This window comes from Aythya fuligula, chromosome 4, assembly GCF_009819795.1.
Source record: "Aythya fuligula isolate bAytFul2 chromosome 4, bAytFul2.pri, whole genome shotgun sequence".
NCBI classification, from domain to species: domain Eukaryota; kingdom Metazoa; phylum Chordata; class Aves; order Anseriformes; family Anatidae; genus Aythya; species Aythya fuligula.
In genome coordinates this window covers 67,918,961-67,936,930 of record NC_045562.1, presented here as the reverse complement: position 1 = coordinate 67,936,930, position 17,970 = coordinate 67,918,961, and the positions used below count along the sequence as shown (strand labels likewise).

At 36.8% G+C, this 17,970-nt stretch overlaps 1 protein-coding gene across 1 annotated transcript in view; it reads left to right on the top strand.

Moving 5' to 3' along the window:
• CFAP99 (cilia and flagella associated protein 99) overlaps positions 1-17,970 on the top strand; it is a 59,107-nt gene that overhangs the window by 11,718 nt on the left and 29,419 nt on the right. Inside the window, exons 3-7 of the mRNA XM_032187503.1 lie at positions 1,021-1,165; positions 4,054-4,148; positions 10,498-10,610; positions 12,753-12,927; positions 17,719-17,799. Of these exons, the coding sequence (XP_032043394.1) occupies positions 1,021-1,165; positions 4,054-4,148; positions 10,498-10,610; positions 12,753-12,927; positions 17,719-17,799 (609 nt within the window). The remainder of the gene's footprint in view (positions 1-1,020; positions 1,166-4,053; positions 4,149-10,497; positions 10,611-12,752; positions 12,928-17,718; positions 17,800-17,970) is intronic.

Below are 17,970 nucleotides of genomic sequence, written 5' to 3'. Positions count from 1 at the left end.
TAAAGACCTAAAACCCACAAAAACTGAGTTTGATTCTCGTTCTGGATGTGTACTATTAGCAATGTTTTCTATTACAGTTCTTCTAGAGAGAGTCAGATATATTAGTGTGATTTCAGTGGCAGTAAAGAAATTACAAAGGATGTGTGTTTGTGTAATTTTGCCTGCATATATGTGTGCCTGTGAGTATGTATACATATGTATTTGTAGACAATTATACAGAAGCAACAGTGATGTGTTTCTAGTGAAAATGTGCATGTAAAAAGGAGTGAAACCTGGCTTTGGAGCAGGACTAGTAAAAAAAAAAAGAGCTGTACTTGCTCTGAAAGACAAGCTAAGTAAATACACTTGGAACTCTTCTATGTCATTTTCTACATGTAAAAACTGGAACTGTAATTTTAAAGTTTTGCCATGTATTTGCCATCTCCAAGCCCTACATAGTGTCATGCATCAGAAGACTCACATACTTTCTTCTAGAAGCCCCTAATAATACTTTTAAACTAAAATTGTATTATATTAGACAAATACAGTGATTATGATGCTAGTGGCGATAGCCTACTGGGCATGGTACACCTCTGAAATTATGTCATTGCAGGTCAGTTGTTCCTACATCTCAGATCAGTGGGAGAGATCATATACTGAATGTGAACTATCTTTTCAGAAGATGACTTGGCTTTTTTCTTGGCTAACTTCTTTAAGTCAGAGAATCATTTTTGTCTGCCATTTTGTCTGTTGTCATTAACTGTTGACTTTCACATATTAGGGCCCTTTAACTAAATTCACATGTCAGCAGATCAGCTGAAAGTTTAATACTGGGGGAGGTTACATTTTACTGAATAAGGGCCATTAATTTGTTACAACGTCCCATGTCTTGGTAGTGTTAGAAATGTCAGCCCTTCAAAGGCACTGCTCTTAAGTATTTGTGGTTTTCCATTGCCTCAAAATGATTGTACTTCTTTGTGTACACAACTAACATTTTATTTCCAAAATGTATTAATAATTATTAATTTTATATCTCTATAGACTCTTAATGTGACTGAAGAAAAATTTGTATTGGACACACTTGCTGGATGCATAGAATATAAATCCTTATTGGATGTAGTAGTCAATGCCTTTTTTGTTCGGGATGGGAAATACTGTCTGATTTCTGAGCGTAATCTCTATGTAGGTAAGTGTCTTTAAAACAGCAAATGTGTTTAACACAGAACTTTACAAAATATTATATTATTAGTGCAGGTTTTGTTATCATTGTGGCTAGTGCAGCATGAAATCCAGGACCTTTTCCAATGGCCTTATGATCTAAAGCCTAAATCCCGAGATTGTTATTTAGTCTGGATTCTCACAGGTGTTAGCTGGATATTTACCTAAGAATGTTCTGCAGAATGTGCCAGAAGATTAAGCTAATTGTAACGTGCAGGTGGAAAATGACATCACTGACTACAAGAAATACCTGGAAAGCTCAACTATCACTTTAAAAAATATTATTCAGAGTTTTCCCTTTATTGCCTTCTAATCTAATATCTTCGCCATTCAGATGTGAAACTGTGTAACAAAGCTCTGTTTGCTGAAGAGCACAGCATATCTCACAGAAGGAGATACATTGCTTCCACCCATACATGGACTTCTTCATTAGTAGTCATACAATAACATTAAATAGACTTCTGTCTTGTCTCTGTGAGATAAGTCAATTATCTCCCTTTCATTAGTGACTTGGTTAAAATCAGTTACAATATTACTACATCTGATAGTATGAGCTAGTTAATCAGACTAGTTACTATCACCAATGTTATTTCAGGCATTAAGAAATACATCGAAAAGTGATCTTTAAATATTTTTATGCTATGCACTTAATATAACTGAGATTGAGTTATAAAGCCCATAAAGAAATTGGAATCACAACTGCACTGGCATTGTTTCTCTGAGTCTTACGTGTTCTGAAGTTTTGTAGGTACTTTGTAAAGTCCAGTCAGTGTAATTCAAAGTGGTTGAAAATACTAAAAATTGAATTAATATACATACGTCTACATTTTATGTTCTAAAAGCTATTACATTTTAACTGCAATTCTGGTTGTTAATGCCACAGTCCCAGGAAAAGCATAGAAATCTAAATCAAATAACAAATTAAATGGAATCTAAACTGTCAGAGATGAAATTAATGGTACATTGAGTTGATTCTAAATGATAATGCTTCATTGTCTCCATTTCTACAAAGCCATGTTTTTCAGTGTCTGGGGCACATATATTACAACTTTAAGCTGAGTGTTGCTGTAATTGGATTGTCAGGACTGGTCCACACAAAAGCCTCCATTAATCATGGGCAAAGGGGAGACCGCGGAAGATTTTCCTTTATCAACAAGTTGAGAGTCTAAGGTCATTGGCTTAGATTTTTTTAAGCTGCTTGTGATTCCCTTTACCAAGCTGCATTGACACTTAAATGATCAAAGCTGCTTATAAAGGCTGTTGCTATGTGTGAGCAGATTTGAATTTAATAAAGCTGGTAGGAGATAAACGTGTACTCTACTAAGACTGCTTAAATATGTTGCTATGCTAAAGCACACGACTGAAGTCTAACGATACACTGAGTTGGTTGCAGCATATTGGTCAGGAATTACTGATTTCATCATTACTATTTGGTGGCAGCTAAAGTACTGCACTGCAAGTGAGTCTGATTGATCCAAGTGAATAAGGTCAAATAAGAGCTGATACAGGAACTCGTGAACTTTACAGGTCCATTAAAATCTTAAAGAACTGACTCTTCCCATACCAAACTGCATGCATGCCAGAAGGGGATGCGAAAATCAGATTGGGACTTCCCAGAGAATTCCACAGTTTTAAAGTTTGGTTTTATTATAATTCAGAATTAAAAAAAAATGACAACATTTAGTGCAAAACGGTCACTTTCAAAAAAAAAAAAAAAAAGAAAGAAAAGTAAATGAAATAGTAGAGATATGATATTTTATGTTTGAATTTTTTGTTTTATGTAATAAACTGATTTTGTAACAGAGTAAAAACTATCCTCTCTAACAATATTAAAAACAGATTATGTCAAAAAATCCAATATCAAAACTTTTTTTAATGTCATCTCTTTACATTTTTTGTCAGAATAAGCTTGCTTACACTGAAAATTTTGGTTATGTCAAAAGAAAGCTATTTTCAGCAATGTAATTCTTTTAGAAACTTTTCAGTTGTGTCTGTCAGGAGCCATTTGACTCCTGTTTTTCCTGCCTTATTGCCAGATTAACACTGAATTTCACTGATGGAGTATGCAGATGCTTGGTGTATAAGATGGTGCTACTACCGGAAGAAATGGGCTGCCTGTGTCTTCATCATGGGCCACTCATTCTCACCCCCAAGAGTGAGAACGAGTGTTTAGCAGCCATCCAGTGAACTGATCAAGAAACTGCTTCAGGTTAAAATTCACAGCCTGAGTTAACTTGGCTGTGTGGGGGACTGTACTTGCCCAAGAGAAGAAACACCAGGAACTAAAAGGGGGAATAGGAACAAGCATTCAGGGGTTGAAAAAGCTGCTTGTTTTAGTGGTGTTGGCAGAATGAAATGACTGCAAAATCACAGCAGGATTTTAGAGGATTCCAAATTCTGCTCTGGTAGATCTCCCAGTTTTGCAAACAGATATTTGCAGGCATCCAGAGGACCTCTGAGCATGACTTTGGATAACTACACTTGTTTTACAATTTTTGTGTAAGTGGACAGATCCTCAGCTGTTACAATTTCTGCATAAAATTCTGCATGCATTCTACATAAAACGGTAGACTTTCACTTGCTTAGATCTAACTCAAGAAACTTATTTATATGAACTATATAACTTATTTATATGAACCACAGCACAGTCAGAATACTAGTAATGAACACAGGGTTAATATTATAAAATCCTATTACAATTTCTCATTGTCAAGCACTGTATTGCCCAGGTAGATAAGCAATACTGAAGACTATTTAAAATTAAAGTAACAATCTAAATCCCAGAACATGTTGAGTATAGGGTATATATTTACTAGAATTTTCTGCTGCATTTTAAATATATTTATCTTTTGATAGTTATTTGTTATTTGGCAACTTTTCAACTAGAAGAGCTTGGTCTTCAGCACTTCAGCAGAATTGTGAAGTCTCAGGACACCGCAAAAATGCATAAGGTAATGATATTACGATTTTTTTCAACAATTAGTGTTTTCTTCATTGTGTTTTATTAATCAGATGAATTCTCAACTTTTAAGATCATCTAAATTCAGAAATTAGTTTTACTTTCAGTTTAAATTCAGAAATAAAATGGGAAATTATTATTTTCTTATCATAAAAATCTTGAGTTTCTGTACTTATGCAATGACTATCTCATATTCATTCAAAGATCGAGTTAAAATGTATTTTTTATCATCTGAGAAAGTAGAATAAACACAGGATCTACAGTTCATGTGGTTTATAGTTGTCCCCCTAACTTACATACTCACTCTTGGCTCTGCTTGCATTTGTTCTTTGATTTCAGGCAGTAGAAGTTTTTGCTGTACACAATGAATCTGTTGAAACTTGTGGTTCTTGCCAATTTGTGTTCTTTTTTTCCCTAAATAACCCACTGCCACTTTGCTTATCAAGCCTTTTTCCCTTCCATTGCTTTTTTTCCTTTCCAAAAAAGCACAGTTGCTTGTTTGGAGCTATACATGTACCAGTTACCTCATTGCAACATATATACAATTCCATTGCTGCCAAATAGAAATCATGACAACAAAGTTCTGCCTGCCTTTTCCTCTCCGGGGTCATCGGTTTGGATTTCTCTCCTCTACTTGTTTGCTAAATTTCATGAAACTTGTGGAAATGTAAATATATTTTGCTTCTCTTTCAAAATGGTTGAAAGTGCTGATTATCTTAAAAGCTATGTTTTAAAGTCAGCGAGAGGGATAAACTGACTGACAATGCTTTCCCATAAGCCTTGTTTTCTTGGGAAAATAGGCTAAAAATTAAATTACTGGTGACATACATATGTAAGCTTTGATCATCTGGATGTTTCAAAGCATGTCCAAACACAAAGTTTGAACAGCAAGTATATAGGCTTCTATATAAATGTGAGATTCAAGGGATAGGCAAATTCTAGTCATTAATATTCAAAAGGCTACGGTTTATCCTTATTCTGATTACACAGAAAGTTCATGTGGATGCCTGTGTCTTTTTCGTAAGTACAGTTGTTTTGTAATGTGCAGGGAGAAAGAAGGTTCGGGTGTCTGCATAATGCTTTTAGAACACTGAACCCTTTGGTCACTTTGTTTTGATGGGCTTACTATGGACTGTTTTTTATTAATTCCATTGAGAGGAAATATATATATATATTTCATTAACTGCTAGAAAAAACAGAGAAGTGGCTAGAAGAATTATCATAATCTGATAGACAGACAAATCACTCTCTGTCTAAATGCTCTCCAGCCCCTTCTTTGGTAAACATCTTAGAAACGAGCCACTGGATTGGATGCATCTTGAGCTCATTCAGCCTGCAACACGGTCTTCCCACTACATGACATCTCCTGTCAATTCCATTCACCTAGCTTTATATGGCTTACGTGTCAGTACCCTGACGTTTTACTTGAGACAATTTCTATCTCCTTGTCTGGAATATTTTTTCTCTGATAGGGAAGTGCTGCATGTGTGATGATCTGCACCTGCTACTTTTTTTTCCCGGTAGATGTAATTTTGCTTACTTAAGTATCTTACCAGATCCTCATCACCACAGCATCTAGGTTTTCTTCTCTTGCATTAGAAGAGGTCCTTTGTCTACCAAGTAATGCTAGATTATATTAATGCACCTGCAGCAGAGGATTTAGAAGCAGCATTTGGTCCCCCAGCAACAGTGACAAAAACAGCAGAAGGCAGATTTGCAGCCTTAGCAACAGCCTGAAGTTGTCAGAAATTTGGGATTCTTCTTCGGGATGCTGACCTGTAGATACTGCCTGATGACTTTTGTGGCTGAGTTCAGTTGAGGCACAAAATAATTATTCATGTATATTTACTTAGAAAATATTTACTTCGATTAACAGAGAAATGTTTCTGCACATCACAGGCTGCCTGGAATTTTCTTAATTGTGCAGATAAATCTTAATGCAAATTAGTAGTCTTCATGAAATTAACAGCACTGTTCTTATGAATGAGACGTATTTGTGTGAGTAAACCTTCTTTTACAGGAGTGCATGACGGAATCCATTTGAATCAAAGTCAGTGTTCCCCTATGATTGGTGTATGTTCAAATATTTTCATTGGGGCCTTCAATATCAAGGCAGAATAATAATGGCACCTCATTCATACATGTTCATCTGCTTGAACAGAAAATTATAAGCTTATTCTGTAATGTTAAGAATACATGCAACAATTCTTTGTGATTTTATACTGACAGAATCATTGGATAAAACCCAATTTTGTAACCTTAGCAGGATTGTTCTTGTAAGAACTTAGCTGTGCACTGCTAGCTCAAGCCTATTTTCACGTTCTATTATTCATACATTTTGTTCTTTTATTTCTGTGATAAAATTTAAGGGTTTGTATGTTAGAGAAAAGATGCTTGAAATAAAAAGTTGAAGTAAACGGGTTTATAATTTCAAACTTGCCTTGTAAAAAAAAATGCAAATAAGTAGCATATTCCCTCTAGCACTCAAAAACATGTTTCATTCTATTTCACATTCTGATTTATACCAACAGCAGTGAAGTCCTTTATAAAGAATTTCTGAGATCTGCAAATGAAATTACTATATAAGAACCGGGTATTGTTATTGCTGTTATGATGAGGTAGGAATAGTAGGACAAGATCAGCCTCCTGGAGGATAAAATGGCAAAATAAATCCTAGCTGGGTCAAACAGTGGCAGAAGTATCTGGGGCCAGGCTAGGACACTTTTCTCCAGAGCTTCAAATCAGGATCCTCAAAATGGAATTTCTGATTATTATTTCTTGGCAGGAAAGCCTTCTAAAGAGTTTCTTGCCTTCCTTTTCATTTCTGTGTTCCAGTTAAAATCTTACAGGTAATTCAACTTCAAGTGAAGAATAGTAGTGAAAGAATCAACAGATGAAGAGAAGAGTGAACAGGAACCTCTTTGATTGCCTTTGCTACTACAGCAAATATCTGTGGTTGTGTACAACCAAAATAAACTAATTCACAGGTAGTGGCTGATCTGTGCCTCAATCTACTGTTTCTTACAGTTGATTCTTTAACTCAAGAATCAAAAGCTTATGCTGTGAATATAAAGATGACTTCATGGATGTAGGGGTAATCCCAGATGAGGAAACTTCCCATTGTTTCATTTCATTTTTAGAAATAATCTCACTGTATAAAAACATATTAAGAGACTATTAGCAGGGCATGTTCAAATTCTCATAAGCAAGGCATTAATTTAGCCCACCTGTACAAATGCATTACAAAGCAGTCAAGTTTTACACCCTTGTTCAATCTTACCACAGCCAGAGGAAGGTAAAGTAGTAAAAATGGATACAATTCCTGCTGTAATTACACTGCTTTCAGAGGAGAAATTAAGCTGGTTTGTCATGCTCTGTGAGTAGTGAAATTTTTGGGCTTGGAACATTCAAGACAGAGGACCAGTAAGCAGGACAGTGCTGTTACCAAAGTGACTGTCCAATGGCTTCTCTAAGGAGAGATATAATGGTAACATCTGAACAGGAATCTGAGAACTTCAAGCTGTATTTTGCTGCTATAAAAGCAAAGACTGATGATATTGGGGTTGCCACCTGGTCATGTGTGGCCAAAGAGAAAACTGAAATACAAGGTATTTTTTCCTAGTAATTCAGTTCACAAAGCACAGAAGTTTCTCCTGTTAAGAAACAAAATGTTCTATGGTTTCATGGGCCTGGTTCTGCCCAGATTTGCCATCTGTGATATGATTTGTCAAAGCCAAGATTGTGGACTTGGGTCCAGGCAGCCCAGGGTCAGAACCAATGCCTGGTAATCCCTGCATTACCACTGGCAGTCCCTGCATTGCCTGGGTAACCACTGCAGGGCTGCATTCCAAGTCTTCTCCCACATGATGCATTTTGAGCATACCCATATTATAGCATTTCTCTGGGGACTGTGACTAAAACACAGAATATTGTAATATACATCCCAATAACTATCTGATTATGCTCTGTAGCTCATAGGAATACGTCATAGCATCCATCCATCACAGAATTATCCATTTGTCCTAATTCAGTGTGAAATGTTAATAAGGAGAACATAACTGGAGTTGCAGTGAGAGGCCTCAAGGGATCATAGCCAGCTGTTTCATACAACAGCCAGAAATCACTGACTGTATGCTTTTATTAGTTTCATCTGCCTTGAAGAGGTAGTTGCAAGTACTTTGTAAAGGATTATTAAAGCAAATATTTAGAAGACCTAGACAGAAAAGATCAGTCATGGAGAGCTCAAATAACAATAATTCAGAGACTTAGTTTCATGTGGCAATGTAATAGACAATTGATTGAAGGCTCTGAGGATGGAGTAGGCAGTATTAGAGGAATACTGAGGACACAGCGAAGGAGGAGGAGTTCAGCTTAACAAAAAACAATGAAAGAAAACTGGAGGATCTACAAAACACCACCCGCAGCATTTCCATATCAGCTTCTTCTATGAATTATCTGAATTCCCCAAAATTGTAAACAACTTCTACCCTCAGAGTCTGCCTCTTTTTAAGTATGCTCATGTTCAGTCCACCCTTGTATACACACTTGCTTACATATATGGGGTTTAAAAACACATTTTTGATAAACTTTGGGTATAGTTGGGGCCTTCTATAAGTTAAGAAGAGTACTTTGGCAACAGACATGATTCTCTGAGTCTATAATCAAATCTACACCTGGGATGCCTGGATGTAAAATTTGTTGCGATAACTGCTAGAAGTAGTGTATATGCAGTGCGTCGGTTCTCTTAGAGACTGTGAACTTTTCGCATTTTATTTATACATTGCATAAGCAAAAATGATTATGTTATGTTGAAAATGAAATCCAAGATGCATGTATTATAGAGAAAGATCCTCCAAAAGAAGAAAGAATGAGTTTCTTCAGTGGACAGTGTGTTGATACAACAGCAGCTGCAGTTTTGGGGAAGAACAGTAATTTCTAGACATGAATGGGAGTCCAAGGTGGTAATATTCACTTAGGCATTCAGTTGTTGATCAGTCATTTAACTCTACCAAAAGTGCAACAGATGAAAATAAGACTAAATTTGCAGGCTAATTCCTTGGAAATGGTCACAACAAGACTATAGATTTCAAGTAGCAGGATTTCTATGACTGTTGAACATCCACAGCAAGCACCTAGAGTCGAGTCTGTATTGTTTATAACTGATTTATTCACGGGGCTGTGAGCCATCTTGAGCCTGGCAGCACGTGAATTAAGAAGCAGCCTGCTAGTCCTCCGGAACAAAAAGCTCTATATGAAGACCTATATAGCTCTGTAGAAATCAACCCAAACAAGAAAGGATTGATGCCAAGTCTGAAATAATAAGTCCTGCAATCTCCATTGGAAACTGTTCAAGTGACTGCACGCAGATTTCCAGTATGTCTATATTCCCATAATGTCTATATTATTCAGGGGGTTTCTCTATTATTGGGGTTATTTCAGTGTGATACTTGGATCCCTTCCGCCTTGGGATATTTGATGATTCTATGGTTGCCGGTACTTCCATTTCCAAGAATTGTAATGAAAAAGTTCAGGTTCAAGTTTGGAATTTATATTGCTGTCAGTGATACATGCTGAATCCGAGTGCCATTTTTCAAGAGTGTTTCAAAAGGCTATTTGAACAGTTCGAGTCTTAAAAAAAGGCTCTTGACCTTCTGGTGAACTCCAGTGGAAAACAAAAGTTCAAATGTTAATTGCCACTTCTCCAGCATGTAGAGCTCTACAATGTATGTGTGCCAAATTTCAGCTTTCTACTTTAATGGGAATATGCCAATTAATTATATTTCAATAGAAAAAGAAACCATATTGTATAGCAGTTTGTAGTTCTCACCACTTTCCCCTGCAAAGTTCCCAGGGAGTTGAAAGGATCTTAAGCAATTCAGGTGCAGTGCCAGGCCTGAGATATCTGTGGGCACCGTGGATCATCCAGCTACAGATGATCAGGAGTTGGCTGCGGGAATATTAGACTTCAAAACTGTATAATTAGACAAAAATCAGTGCATTGCACTAGCAATTATTTTTTAATAAAAACTTCTTGTTTCACGATGTTTGAAGCAACTTAAAGATGCATCAAAGCATCCCCATGTTGTAGCCACTAGATTTTTTAGACCATTAAAATATTTTAGTATCTATTAATGTTTCACAAAATAGGGCTGAAAGACCTGAGGCTGTCCTAGCAGAACTATTGAAAATATACAAATACCAAGCACATGGTTGTAATTACAGGGTAAAACGAAAGCAAGGTCTTCGAAAGTATTTGTAACAAACACGTGGTTTTTGTAGTTTTACATGTATGTACATTGTACCTTTAGTATTCATATTTAAAACATATCCCTTATTGCTAGTTTCTTAGATTCTTCTTCAATGCCTTGTATTTGAACACTTGGATAAAAGATGAATGGAGTCGGTTCTACGATTCGCTGTATGTAAAGGAGAGCTGGATTGATCCACTGCTAAGGTAAGCAGTCAGTACTTAAGTAGCCTGTGGTCACCTCAAAGTTTAAATGCAACACACTGGGGAAAGCTTCTGCTGAAAATTTCATTTGCTGTTAAAGTATTTCTCCCATTTAAGTCACTGAGAACCCTTCTGGTCTTCATGAGACTATAGTGATCCCTTTTACTTACCCAAAGGCAAGGTTCTCTCATGGAGAAGTCCTTTCACAGCTGTTGTACATTTATTTCTCAGTGCTCCTGCATAGATCAATCATCATGCTAGCAGGTTTAAATTCTCTTAGAGAGTTCGATTCCAGCCAGTCACTTCAACATCTGCGTGACATTAAGCACATGGAAAAAAAAAAAAAAAAAAAAGATGTTTGATTTTCATAAGCATGGCTTTATGCTCAGATTTGTTTATGCAAATGGTCATAAAATCCCTTCTGAGCAATAAGGGATAAGCATGTAAACATGTCTTTTAAAATTATTATTTATTTACACAATTGCAGCATCACTTAATGGTTTAAGTGCTCCAAGGTGCCAGGTGTGTTAGGTGGTGATACAGTAGCCTGAGTATCCTTGCCAAACTGGAACATTTTCACATGGAGAAACAGTAGCTGAATATCAAGTTACTCAGCAGCCTGTTTTCTTTTTTTGCCCAAGACTGAGAAACTAAAGCTAGCATGGGCACACCTAGGTGGCTGCAATCACACCTCCTCCTCACTGCAGTATAGATTACCAGAGATGATGGCAAACACTGTTAGACAGAACTGTTACAAACAATGTCAGCTGAAAAAGAATTTGCATCTACCTCTGTCATGTCAGCAGACACAATTAGCCCTTTAGATTCTCTTTAGATTATATGAAATTAACAAATGTAGTACTATACCTTTGGCTTGAAATACAATTCCACTGAGTCCTACAGGAATTACGGGGATGTATTTTAAGTCAGAATTTGTCTCAATATATTCCAGTGTAGTAATTCTAATTATAAAGTATGCTTACAGCTCGAATATAAAGATACAGAGAGAGATTCAGAATAGCAATATAATCTGTAGCTTGTGTTTCATTAATAGTAGGCTTGTGAGAACTGTCCTTCACACTCAATTGCATTCAGTGTAACAAGCACAAGTGTTTTGCCTAGAAGTACACGTAAGCTGTGCAGGAATGCTGAAGACCAGATTTGATCACTGGATTTGAAACTTCCTCCAAGGGGCTGAGGATGCACTGATCAGTTTAATCACTCGAGTAGCTTCAATTCTTTTAAATATGTCCTTGTATTCCTCTTTCTAACATCAGCGAGGTTAATATAAAAAGTTCATTTTATTTTAATGGAGCTGCATTATTTTGGAAGTTACTTGTAAGCCTCATCCCACAGTGACATTGCTAGCTAAGCTAACTGTCATGTAAAGAAGTCAGTGCAAATTTGCATCATCAGCTGATTTTTAAATTCTGGGAAATCTCTATTGCATGTGTAGTACTTAAGGGTGGAATAAATATGGAGGAGCAATAACAGGCATGAAGCTGTCACCAAAATCAGCCCTGATAACTTGTCTGTGTGTTACCTTGAATTCTGTACCTTCCTGTCACTCCTGGGAAGAATTTTGAAACTTCACACATGCAAAAATCCAAACACAGAGAACTCAAAAACATCTGCCCTACAGTCACCAACTAGTTTTGAGGGTTCATTTGCTGATTCCACCAAACTCCACACATCTTTCTATTTATTTTTTTATTAGAACTGCCTGGGCTGTGAGGTTGATCTATGTGTCTGACAGATGATGACAATGGCAATATTTAGGCCACTGTCTGGTCATAGTCTCTTCATCTGTATGTACTCTGCTTCTGACAGCTGATTTTCTGATTCATAGTCTGGTCCTGCTGCAAAACAGACTGCTTATTATTAACTTTATTAACTAATATTATTATTAACTGCTTATTCAGTAAAAACTGTGGCTATTTCACCACTGGGCTAGCATCTATCAAGAGGTGAAATAACACAGTCCAACTAAATCATACAAATTCGTGGGTTAATTTTGTTAAAAAGAAGATAACAGAATAGCTGAAAGTGTTACAGAATTCGCACCTGTGCCAACCTCAGATACTACACTGTGTGTACAAAAGAAGAAAAAGGAAATAAAATTGAATAATCTATTTTTATTTGAAGATGGCAGCCAAAAGTACAGCAACTGATTGAACAGCTCATGGATAAATTAAGTAATCGTACTACCACTGTCAAGACTTCAACGGTCACTCAGCCAAAGGAATTTAATTTGACTGTACCCAAACCACGTGCCATTCCTATACCTCTGCCAATACCAGTACTGGAAAAAGGTCCACCTGTGAGTTTTTTTAATGCTCTATGAGATACTCTGCTCTATGTAATCTTGTGCACAAAATCATGGTAAGGGAGTTAATTGTCTCTTTCAAAATAATTGTAGAAAATCTACAATCTTTGACAAATCAACAATGATTTATTTTTTATTGAAGGTCAGTTTTCTAAAAAATAACTCATTCATTTCATTTCAGTGAAAGTTGTGTAAGCAAATTGTAGGCCAAACAAAGGAAAGGGAAAAGGTTGTTTCCTGTAGTTGGTTTGCATCTCTTGGATGTAGAACTCTACAGTGGATACAAACTGATGAAAGCATGATACAGAGGTTTCTGATAGTCCTTGGATTTTGTAAAATGTTTGCTTTGGATAATGCACTGAAGCAGGTAAGAAAAGAATATTCAACTGAACAATTTTATAAACTAGATAGATTATTTTTTGGTAGATGAACTCTCATTAAATAAGTAACAAGGCAATTTCATTGGACATGAGAGGAACTCTAGATTTTTATTCCTTGCTATTTGTATTCAGGTTGAATCTCATAAATTAATATTTTTTACCATTTTAATTTATTGCTTACATACAAATGAGAGTTGACTTTATCTTCGAAATGCCACGCTTTCATTTTACTAACCATCCAAGATACTGACTCAGTTGCACTGGTACAAATCAGAGACACACAATTAGTTTATAGTTAGCTCGCTTGGGAAAGGCAAACAGGATTTGGGATCAAGTTGCTATGACTAACTTAATGAAGACTCCAAAATCATCTATATTTAAATGCAGTGGGAAGTGAGCTTGGAAGCCATAGTTTGGAGCATTATATGCCACCTTGTATTAGCACTTGAGGTTTCAAATAATACATGTGTTGAATGCTCTTAGATACCATTTACATCTTAGGATGGCGGCGCAATTTAATGGCAGTGTGTTATACAGTTAATGGGATTTTACATTGAAACAGCTTAATACCAGGCTCTGAAAAACTGCATTTAATAACTACTTAATCAGTATAGGAATGAGTCATATTGCTGTCATTTTAGTGACTTTATAATGTGCAGCCCCTCTCAGAATAAATTTGCTTTAACGCAGATGCATTTACTGAAGTTCATTTGTGTTGTTAGGGTTATACTAAATTTGGTTTACATTTTGGCCAAGTCTGCAAATTTAAAAGCTCGTGTGAATTTAAAACCATTAGCGTAGCAGTGACATATGTTGTGCTCATTTCTGCATGTGTCTCAGCAAATTAAGCTTCGCTTTAATTTGCCATATTGTTGCCAGCATCCCTGTTTTAGATCCTGTACTTTCAGTAGAGAAAAGTCAGCCCAGTTGTCAACAAAGATGCAGGAAAGTGAGCGCAGGCTTTAGTTTTGGCTACTCTCTGTGGCAGAGAGTTGTATCTATTTGAGAGGAATGCACAGAAAAAAACCTCTTCCAGATTATATGCCATAATCCGCTGTTCCTGTCTGTTTTCTCACAAAGTTGTTAGTTCTCTGAGATATCCATTTTTTCTCATGGTTCTCATTCATCTGTCAAAGAGTTTGCCCTGTGGCATGTTAGCTGGGAATACTGCAGTTACACTAACTACAGGCAGAGTCACTTTGAAACAACTGCATGAATTCACATGGAGGCGTCTGGATTTAAGCAACAACTACTGGGAAGTCATTGCGTCCCTATGGTGAAATGATTTAATTTTGATTAATAAGATTATTATTTTAGGCATTTCTTCCTGATACATTGCATTATGTAGCATGATTAAAATAAAACACGAAGTAGGATGGGATGTATCATGTACATGAATTTAGGGATAGTACCGCTGTCTTGGATACTGAAAACACACTTCAGAAACTGGAACGGGCCTCGCAGGGCAGTGATCGTGGCACAGAGCTGCTGGAGTTCAAGAAGTATTTGGACAATGCTCTCAGACATAGGGTCTGATTTATAGGTTGTCCTGTGTGGAGCCAGGAGCTGGACTCCATGATCCTTGTGGGTCCCTTCCAACTTGGAATATTCTGTGATTCTGTGATTCTAGGTGGGTTATTGTGGAAGACAGGGTAGTTGCCTTACTCAGTGATCAGTATTGAGATGGGACTCTCCGCTGGCATTGGGATGTTTCACTGGGGTGACATAGGCCTGAAAGGTTAGGATTCATCCTCATAACTCATCCTCAGTCATCGTCATAAACATTCATCAAAAACTGATGAAAAGGAGAGATTTTCCTTATTATTTCAGCTGAGCTTCACAAGTGGACTTGCTTGATTATTTAAAATAATTAAAAGGCTAATACAGATAATTTTGTTTACAGATCTATAGATCAAACAACATAGTTACCTTTCTGATCTTGTTTTGTATAAAAACAAGCTCTTAAAACAACAAGCACTGCATTAGTCTGTCCTTGTCTATCTTATAACAGTAATTTAAAAAAAAATACAATTCTGATCACTACCAAAGTTCAAAGTACTTATTCATCATTTTGCATATTTCCCTCTCACACCTTTTCCTGAAATTTATTTTCTCTTGCCATTGTTAAATTGCCTCATCTCAACCAATATAAGGTATTTCTACTTGGATGTGTATTTTGGGGCTGGTTAAACAAAACTGAGCTGATTTCTTAGAAATCATTTGTCATTCCCCAGGTATGTGTCTCTCTGCACATTTAATGCAATAACTAGTCTGTGTTGGGGTTGGAGTTTATCCAGGGCTGCAGGAGGATGCATTCAGGAGCAATTTGTTTCTGGGCCTATTAAAAAAGCTTCTAGTTCTGCTCCTTTCTGCATCCATGCATGGTGTCAGCTCAGTGAGTACATCATGCAGGTTTGTTCTTCCTTAAATTTCTTGTTATACCTTAAATAAAACCTCCAGTAAAAGAGCATCCAGAAAGCATAGGTGAAGCTGGCCACAGGCAAGCTTGGTGTGCCTTCCCCCTTTTTCACTTCAGGATTAAGTAGGTACAGTTTGGCTTTTCTGATCTCCCCTATTGCTGGAATTTGCAATTTGCTTAGAGTGATTTATTCATCCTCGTCTGGCAACTGCACGCTGTTTATTGTTATAAAGGGTAATTGCGGTGTTGTCTTTCTGTCTGTCTGGTGGGTACTCATCACCATGGTATCTGAAGGCTAAATTACAAGGCTAGGATCATTTTTGAAACATCTTATTGAAAAGTCGCCTCCTTGAATTACTTGGAATAAGCACAGAAGTTTCTGCAGAGAGATCTTCAACTCACACTGGCAGATGAGTACAGTTTTGTAGGTAAAGCACATGACTAGGAAGAACATTGAAAGAAACTGATACTCATTGCTGTGCAACCCTTCACAAATTCTCTGGACTTTAACTTCTCCATCCATAAAAGCATAATAAATAAAAAAATAGATACTGCTGGGAAATACTTTCAGTTCTACTTCACTTAAAAAGCTCACAAAAATACTTAAGCAGTCTCATCCATGCATTTAATTGCTAGCCTTTTCTATTTGTGCATTTGTTTTTCCTGTAGATAATGATGTCAAATAGCAAAGGCAGTAGAAAACACGAGTTTTTCAAAGCATAGCTCTTTCTATAGTCCAGTAAAGCTGGTTGGGATCCCCCCACTTCCCTGAACTGAGTTCCAGAATGATACAGATTATAGATTTTTCCCAGTAACTCTTGAATTAATTCTATAACTTTGAATGGAGATAGAACATTTTTAGCAAGATAAATACTCAAGCAGATGCCCCGTAAGCTGGTGGACTATCTCATCCACCCAAGAGGGAGACATCCAGTCTTTTTCCAGATTCTGCTTTTGTACTAAAGGTATTGCTTACACAAATACTTAAATGCCCCAGAAGCCTGAGCCTAGATCAAAACGATGCAGTCCTGTTTCCCCCTTCTGCCTAGTTTATTGTTGAGCAATAGGACAGCCAGACTATAAATCTTTCCTGGTCATTTTATCTGTACCACTTTCTGACATGTGAATGCTTTCCCAAATGTTTGACTAATGCTGGAAGGGTCCTCACAGTCCTCTACCTCCAAACATTTAATCTACATTTCCAGTGATGTCCCTTTACAAGCACATCGGGGCAGCCACAGTATAACAGAGAGAAGGTTCATTTTGCCTGTTTGTTGGTTTTATTATTATTATTATTATTATTATTATTATTATTATTATTATTATTATTATTATTATTATTATTATTAAATTTTTCCAGTAGTGGCTAAACCCAGACGTCTAGGAGGAACACAGGGATAAGACAAGCATAGTTGCTGCTTTCCCCAACAACCTTCTCAGCTTTCAAACATTCAAAGATGTCCTCAGTTACAATGCAGCGCCTGGGTGTTTAATAACCCTCAAAGTATTTTTCTTCCCCAAACTTCCTTGGACCCTCTGTAAACTTGTCGACACGCACTGTGCCAAAGAGCTCCACCACTTAAGTTCATACAGCTACCCTATCTGGCTGTCAGAGCTATGAAGCTGAAGTTTGTGTGATGCCAGACAGAACTTTTCCCCTTCTGATAACTTCTTTTTCCCCTTCATCGAGCCTATGGTGTTTACTGTTCCCTCAGCCTTTCTTGTACTAGTTCCAGATTATTCTTTCTTACTGGCCCTTTGTCCAGGGCTTATATTACACTGCACAGGTCTGAAAAGCCTGGGTGGTCCCAGCTAATTGGAATCTGTCCATGGCTTCTATGCTGGCACTGATAGAAAAGAATCAATATTTAGAAAATAACTGCAGCTGTTTTACAGTAAAGGTGAATGTGGTGTTTTCCCTGCAAGAATATATCACTTTAAATGTTTTATATCCCATACTGTGGATATTATTTTCTTTTTATTTAGGTTCCTCCAAGTACCTACAAGCCTCCAAAGGAAAAAAAGCAACTAAAGGAAGTCAAAATAAAAAATCGACAGAAAGCAGAAGTAAGTGTATTAAGTTCCTGTTCCAGTGTTTTCTTTCTTCTGAACTCTCTGTTCTGCAATTTGTACCAGTTTTCACAAATCTAAGAACTCTATCTGAAACATGTTTGCTTTTGTAGCTAATAGGTCACGGCTCCTTCTCTAAAGTCATGAGGTCTGTGTTCTCTATTCTGT